Source organism: Geospiza fortis, unplaced genomic scaffold (assembly GCF_000277835.1).
Source record: "Geospiza fortis unplaced genomic scaffold, GeoFor_1.0 scaffold85, whole genome shotgun sequence".
Taxonomy (NCBI): Eukaryota; Metazoa; Chordata; class Aves; order Passeriformes; family Thraupidae; genus Geospiza; species Geospiza fortis.
In genome coordinates, this window is record NW_005054358.1 from 457,635 (window position 1) to 465,081 (window position 7,447).

Here is a 7,447-nt window from a genome sequence, read left to right on the forward strand (position 1 = left end):
CGCGCGCCCTGTGCCAGCCCCGAGCCCTGTGCCAGCCCCGAGCCCTGTGCCAGCCCTGGGCCCTGCCCCTGCCAGAGCCATCGCAGTGTGTGCGGGGCCCAGCTGCAGCCAGGGCTGGGGGGCTGGGGAGAAAGCTCAAAGCTTTGTCGAGGCTTTGCACAAGGCTCAACACAGACCTGGGAGCATTCTTGGAGTACAAAGGTGCATGGGAAACCTCGGTCTCGGTGAGAGATCAGCCTGATAAGAGGAGTTACGAGCCTGAGAAATGTGCTGATTGCAGGGCACTGAAGATGCCTGGTTATCTTTTCCTCCTCGATAAGGCGGATAAGCAAAGGACAAAGGACCCGGGATTGTGCAACCTGGGCTGCAGCAGCCCGGCCGTGATCTTAAGATGTTCCCAGGGTGGAGGAGGGAGGATGAGCTCAAGCAAGAGGCAGCTCCAGCTGCTCTCATCTCCCCGTGCCGCTGTGAAGAGAGGCCTGCCAGTCCCTGTACCCGGTGCTGGGAGCAGCATGCAATGGTCCCGGGCTCTGAATGGCCCCCAGCTCCTTCCCGGGGCACACTGGGCACAGCGCCCCTGTCAGCAGGCACAGCAGAGCTCTGCACACACAGCGATGTCACCGGGTCCCAGCCCTGCCCTGCTTTTCCAAATGAGCAAGTGAATTCCACTGAAGAGGGAAAGCTGGCACAGCACGACCCAGCTGAGCCTGGGGGGTGTTTCTGGCTGGTCTCACCACTGCAGCCCCCGGTCCCATCCCTGACCTGCTTGGGCATGTGAAGATGCTCCTGTTATTCTGTTGCACCCTGGAGAAAAGAGAGCCTAAATGCATGGGGTGGCTGAAGGGGGCAGGGGATCCCCTGGATCCAGGGGTGCAACCCCTCAGGAACTCATCGCCTTCCATGCAGAAGTATTCAGAGCAGCCCAAGACAATGGGGGTGCCTTGGCCCTACAAATGGAGTTTGGTACAAAGCAGTGAGGATCCATGGGTGCAAGAACTCTCCCAGGACAGCACAAGGATCTATCTCACACCTTTTCCACATGGCGACAAGACAAGTGTGATGCTCACAGCAAAGCCAAATACTGTAGATCAGGGAAGCCTCCAGCTGTAGGGCTTTGGGCATGTGGGTCCCACCAGCCCATGCCCTCAGCTGCCCCAGTGTAGTGCTGTAGAGGAGGGACAGTCCTGCTGGCACCCCAGCCTTCCCCACACTCTGGCCGGCAGCTCTTCCTCCCACCTGCCTTGAGCTGTCTCTGCTGGCTTTTTCCCAGGCTCGGAGTGGAGCCAAGGGGTGAGAAGGGAAAGAAACCCCAAGTCACTGCTCAGGCTGGCAGGGGCAAGGCAGGTGCCCCAGCTGCTTGATGCCACCCTGCCACCCAGTGCAGGGACACTCCAGCAGCTCCTGCAGCCACTGCTGGGGCCATCGGGGACTTATCCTGCACCGGTGTCCAGAGCCCCAGCGCTGGCAGCTGCTCAGGGAGGGTGCCCACCCAGCATGGGAGTGGAGGCTGCACCCTGCCTGGTCAGCACCACCAACTCAAGAGCAGCAAGATCCACTGTTTTCATCTTTTGCAGCACATTTTAGATGTCGAGGGGAGATTTTGCAATTAAATTCGCCTCCTCTGTTTGGCAGCTCCCAACCTGATGGAATGTGCTACATCCTCGCCTTTCCCAGAGACCAGATTTCATCTGGCAGAGCACCCACTGAGCTCTGGGGCCCTGTGCCAGCTGCTTTTACTGCACTGACTAAGCAAGGGTTCCCCATACCAGACAAGAGCCTGTGACACAGCCCATTCCCCTGGGTCCCTTGGGAGCTACAATCTGTCACTGCCTGCAGGGAGGACTTGCCTGTGCCCTGTGGTGACCCAGAGCCCTGCTCCCCTCTCTGCCCCTGTCTGCTCCAGGCACCTGAGCTGCTCAGAGCATCCCACTGGGAAATCACAGGGAAAAGCTGTTGGGGCTTGAAACTATTTGCTGCACTTCTGTCAAAACCCTCATGCTGGGAAAAATGTGGCTGTGTCAAGGATTATGTTCCCTAAAACCTGTGAAAGTCCTAGGTCCAAGTAAAATTGAGCTATTACAGGATGAATAATTGTCCTTTCATCTCTTGGAAGCCCTGCTATAAAAATCCAGGAACCAAATGAAGCAGCACTGGCTGCAGCTGGACCCCAGGACCTGGGAGCACCTGGGCCAGATGCAGACTTGTGTTGAGAGATGGTCCTGAAGGATCTGTCCCCATGGGTGCATCTGCTCCAGCACCCACCAGCTCCCCCCTGGAGAGGTGAGGCCCCCGTGGGAGGAGGTTCCCTCCTTGCCTGGAAGCAGGAGCAGGGAAAAGGCATTTTCTTGCCAAGCAGCAGCACCTGGCCATGGTCTGGGCCATGCACAGGAGCATGACAGGGACAACATGGCCTGGGCTGGAGTCATGGGACAGGGGACAGTCCTGACGTGGGGCTGTGGGTGCTGAACACCTCCATGCCATGTGTTGGGCCATGACAAGGGCAGAGCAGGTCCTGCTACCAACTTCTGCAGCAGGAAAATATAAAGGAAATTAGGGAACAGGTGAGATTTTTCTTATTGACCCACTTCTGTGGCTGCCCAGCCTGTTCCAATGCCACCACTGTCTCCACCAAGCATTGATAGAACAATGTCAGCACACCCTTCCTATTTGTCTTCCTGAATATCTGACCCAAGGTGGGACATTTTGGGGCAACCTAGTCAAGCTCACACTTGCGATCCCTGCTTGCAATCCCTGCAGCTCCTAGCAAAATCCAGACAGAAATGGAACCCCCAGGATGGGGCCAGAGCCCTGGGTCACAGGGGACTCTGCTGGCAAGTCTCCAGCCCTGCTATGCCCACCTGTCTGGGAATCACAGCTTCTGTCTCGTGTCTCCACCACCCCTCTGGGGATGCTGTGGCACCTTTGGTCCCTGCCCTGCCTGCTCGGGGCAGAGGATGTTCCCCATTGCAGGACACTCCAATGCCATGGCTGACATGGCCAGCACAGGGGTCCCACCTGCTCCTTCCCCATGAACTCCCCAGGTACATGGGGGGACACAGCAGGAGACTGCATGGCCCAATGGGGACACAGGGTGTTGCAGATGGAGTGTAAGGAGTAGAGCAAGGTGGTCCCTGAAAGAGTCTGTGTGGGGCAGCCATGGTGCGGTGTGAGACCCTCCCAGCTCCATCAACCTCATCCCAAAGGGGGAAGGGAAAACAGCTCACTCTGAACACAAACCACAGCATTTTTATTTCCCATACTCTGGAACTGGCTGAACTGGCCTGTCTGGTCGCTGGGTACACACGCAGAGAGTGCCCTCACCAGAGAAACCGCTGGGGAGGATGTCCCGGCCTCTGGGGAAGCACAGCACTCCCAGGCTGCCAGCACCCTGGGAAAAGCTGCCCCACCACGTTCCTCATGCCCAGAGCCACACGTGCAGCCCCAGCAAAGCCCCAGCCGGCCAGGAGCACCCAGCAGCCGCCACTTCCCTCTGCTCCCTGCTGTCAGCAGACGGGAAGGGATGCACCAAAGGGCTGGAGCAGAGCCTGGGCTGCCTTGGAGCAGCAGCAGGGGCACGTTCCCATTCCGGTCTGCCATGGGTATTGTTTGCCACCAAAATGGGTCTCCCTGTGGGAAGGAGTGTGTGTGGGTCAATGGACCTTGGGGTATGGAGGAGCCTTCTCTCCCTTGAGCCCGCTGGGGCAGGCGGCACTGACGCACCTCCCTGCAGCCTGACCTAACTCAAGAGGCACTGGGCAGGTGAGGAAGGCACTGTGAGCAGCCCCAGCCAGGAGGTATTTCACCACCCAAGCTGAGTTTTTCACTTTCAGGTGATGAAGGCCTCAGGCTGTCACTTGAGCTACTGTTGGCATGTCACCAACTCCCCCGGCTGGGCAATCCCATGCACGACCCTGTGCCTTGCAGGGCAGGACAGGGCAGCCAGGGCAGAAACATAAACCGGACCTCAAAGAGCTCTGTGGATCTGCACCCCATGGCAGGTTGGTGGCAGGGCACTCTCATCCCCCTCTGAGAAACCCCCAGGCCCAGGGGGATGGTCCTGCTCTGTCCAGAGCAGTGAGTCCCAGGGAAGGGCACAGGAGGGGGGATCACCCACCCACTCACCTGCACTGTGCTCCCCTGACACTTGTCTGCTGCTCTCCACCAGCTGCTTCATCCTCTCCCGTGAGACCTTCAGGTACTTGTTGCAATTGCACACCTGAGAGAAGAGAGAGGGGGAGGTCAGTGAGATGGCCATCGTGCTCCCCGGGCACCTCCTGCCTGCCCAGAGCACAAACCCATGCTGGGCACCCCTGGCACAGGCAGCCCCCATCACATGCACCACAGCAGGGAAACCAGAGCAAGGCTTGTCCCACTGAGCAGGGACAGGCACAGGCACCAGCCACAAGCACAAGAACCCCCTCCAGAGGGGCTCCCTCTGTGTGTGCCCAGCCACATCTCCAGACAGGCTGCCAGCACTGCTGCCCACCCTGGCTCCCCGGCCAGAAAACACCAGCAATGAGGCTGCCTTCAAGCATCAAGCAGACACTCAAAATCTCAGCTGTGGCTTCAAGATTTGATCTCTCTTGTCTGACTGAGGCCGGGGATGAAGGCTGTGGACCCCAAAACACTCTGAGGTCTCATTTGGCTCTGCTTGGCTTGGCTCTGCTGCAGCACTGTGAACACTAAGTCACGCTTTCTACCACCTTTTGTTTGCCAAAATGTACCCAGACAGGTCTCTGAGTGCCCATATGTGCCAGGTGCTGGACCCCAAAGAGCTCCCTAAATCCCACTGCTGGGGAGCACCTAGGGATGGTGCCTGGGGCTAAGCACAGGGTGCAGCTGGCAGCCAAACACCTAGAGCGAGCAGCACTAAAGCTCCCTGGGAGCATCACAGTCCTGACACCTTCCCTTTCCTCTCCCCTCCCTCCTGGGCTGGGAGCTGGTTGTCGGGATGTGCCACAACACCTTTTGTCAGCTGTTTGTTTTCAGGGGCTGTTTTCTGCACATTGCACCCAAGGCAAGGAGGGAGAGAGGTGAGCAACTTCACTAACCAGAACAAGTCAGTTCCCTGCCAGGGGCTTTGCTCCAGAGCCTGTTGAAACCAGAAGGGTTTTCCCAGCTCCCAGGCAGGCCCTGGTGTAGGCTGGCAGCCACTCTGCTGGTTTGGGGCTGGAGCAGTGCTGGGTTCATGGCACGGGGCAGCCAGGGCCCTCCTCCCATACAGCTGCCTGCAGGAGGAATGGGGCAGGCTGATTTGCTTGGAAATGAGCTTACCACCAGGTCCTGGCTCTGCCTTGCAGCACAATTCCCACTGGCAGCCTCCACAAAACCAGCACACACTCCCCATCTATCCCCATCCCAGCACACATCCCCAGCCTTTTGGCCAGAAAGGACACCTGGGCTTAGTTCCCTGAGGCCCCACTGCTCCAGCCCTGCAGAGCAGCAGCATGGACAGACAGACAGAGATGGACAAGGGGTGATCTTGGAAGTGCCCAAATGACATGGAAAACACTGCATCACTTTAAAAAGGGGAGTTTGTGGCAATCCTCTGACTTGCACAGCAGCATCTGGGAACAACCCCTTGAGCAATTGGGGACAGAGCCCTGTGCTGCTCCTTGCTCATGCTGGGGGCAAGATGAGAGCACTGATATCACCGGGGGCTGAGCATGTCCCCCTGCCCTGAGCAGGGCAAAGCCCTCCTCAGTCTCACCCTCAAACCCAGGGACCCAGGAAATGCATCTGGGTGAAAGCCCAGGGAAGCAGAATGATGCTGTGATTTGTGGGAACCCGAATTTCTGCAGAGCCTGACCAGACACTGGATGGTCCCTCTGAGGCCTGAGAACATCCCAGCTCGCACAGGCTGGACCTCGAGCCGAGATGCCACCCCCTGACAGGCACCCACACCCTCACAGGGATCTGTGGGATTGCAGCAGGCAGGCAGAAGGGACAGGCAATTGCTGGGGACATGGCCTGTCCCACTGCCCAGGACAGTGACAATGGGCTGCATGCTGGAGAGTGACATGGAGCCTGGAGGGGTGGGGGATGGCACCTCTTGGGTATGGTGGCAGCACTGGAGAGTCAGAGGTTTCCAGGAAGCTCCCAGACCAGCTGTCCATTGAACTGCCAGCCAGGAGGGCGCAGCAGGGCCTAAGGACACCCTCCTCCCCTGCCTTCCCTGCTGGCATGGACATGAATGGGCTCCCCTGCCCTCTGTCACACACCAAATCCCCCAGGATGCCCAACCCTGGCAGCTTGGAGCCCACCAGGTGCCTGAGCAGCAATGTGAGCACGCTGGGCACAGGCTTCTTGTCCTGCTTGGGTGCACAGGGTGACCTTGCACGAATTTCTCTGCTTCTCTAAAGTTCATGACTGTTGTGAATTAGGGGCAGTTCACTCCCTGGGCCGGAATGCTCAGCAGCACAGGGGTATCCTGGCATTCCCCATTCTCTGAGGCTGCTGGGTACTGCCAAGAGGCTCTTTGCCCCATGCCACCCTATAGCCTCTGGGCCTTCACCACCTTCAGCTTCCCAAAACCAGAGTACGAGCTCAGGAGCCAGATAAGCCACTTAAGCAGCAGCACCAATTAGCTGTAATAAAAAATTGCAATTAATTTTTTTTAATGCCTTGACAAAATGAGCCAAAAGAGATGAAGCGAGTGGGGAAGGCTGCCACTTCCACAGGGTGGGCTGCACGGCTGCTTTGCAGGGACCAGTGGTGGCCTCAGGCTTGATGCTTGGCTCCTGGGGATGTGGAACAGTTTTTTGGGTGGATCTTTTGTATACAGGGAAGGGAAGTGGGGAACCTCTCTGCTGGAGAAGGGATGGTTATTTCTTCTTGGAAAAGTTTCGTTTCTACAGATGCATCATGGCAGGATTAGCTGTGGCCCCAAAAAATCTTCATGAGGTGAATCAGCAGGAGATGGTGGCACCTTGGATCACTGCCTGGGGTGCAACTGCTGTGAGCAGCGGTCATGACCTGACAGAAGGGTTTGGCATCCCTGTAACATCTCGGGGTCCTCCCAGCCCCTGTGCCAGGCTCGGGGTGGGGGTGGCAGCTTCTGCCCACGCCCCAGTCCTGCCTGGGGGCCGATGTGCTGAGTGGGCTGAATGCGGGGGCTCTGCTCATACCATCCTGCCTGGCCTCAGGGATGAGGAAAGGGCAGAGTCCAGCTTGGGAGGAGGGGACTAGGGGGTTGCAGCCCCCACAGGCTTCTGAGTGCCCCCCAGTCCGCTGCCACCGGTGTCCCTGTGGCACAGCAGGGTGCCCGATGCCCCGGGGCACTGGGGTGCAGGGCAGCAGCGGGCACACCTCGGAGGAGGAGCAGCCCTGCCTTTCTCACGCTGGGGCAGCCCGTGCCAGCACATGCTTAGTCACTGGTAAATCCCAGCCGAGATCTGCTCTGCCCTCTGTGAAATGGATCTTGGCTGCACCCCCGCTGAAGCAATCC

At 58.4% G+C, this 7,447-nt stretch overlaps 1 protein-coding gene across 2 annotated transcripts in view; it reads right to left on the reverse strand.

Annotated features, from left to right (window-relative positions):
- Window positions 1-7,447, reverse strand: part of EXD3 (exonuclease 3'-5' domain containing 3) — a 251,128-nt gene that overhangs the window by 6,104 nt on the left and 237,577 nt on the right. For both annotated transcript variants that reach the window (XM_031059248.1, XM_005423823.3), the window contains exon 21: window positions 4,123-4,216. In XM_031059248.1, coding sequence (XP_030915108.1) covers window positions 4,123-4,216 — 94 coding nt within the window. The remainder of the gene's footprint in view (window positions 1-4,122; window positions 4,217-7,447) is intronic.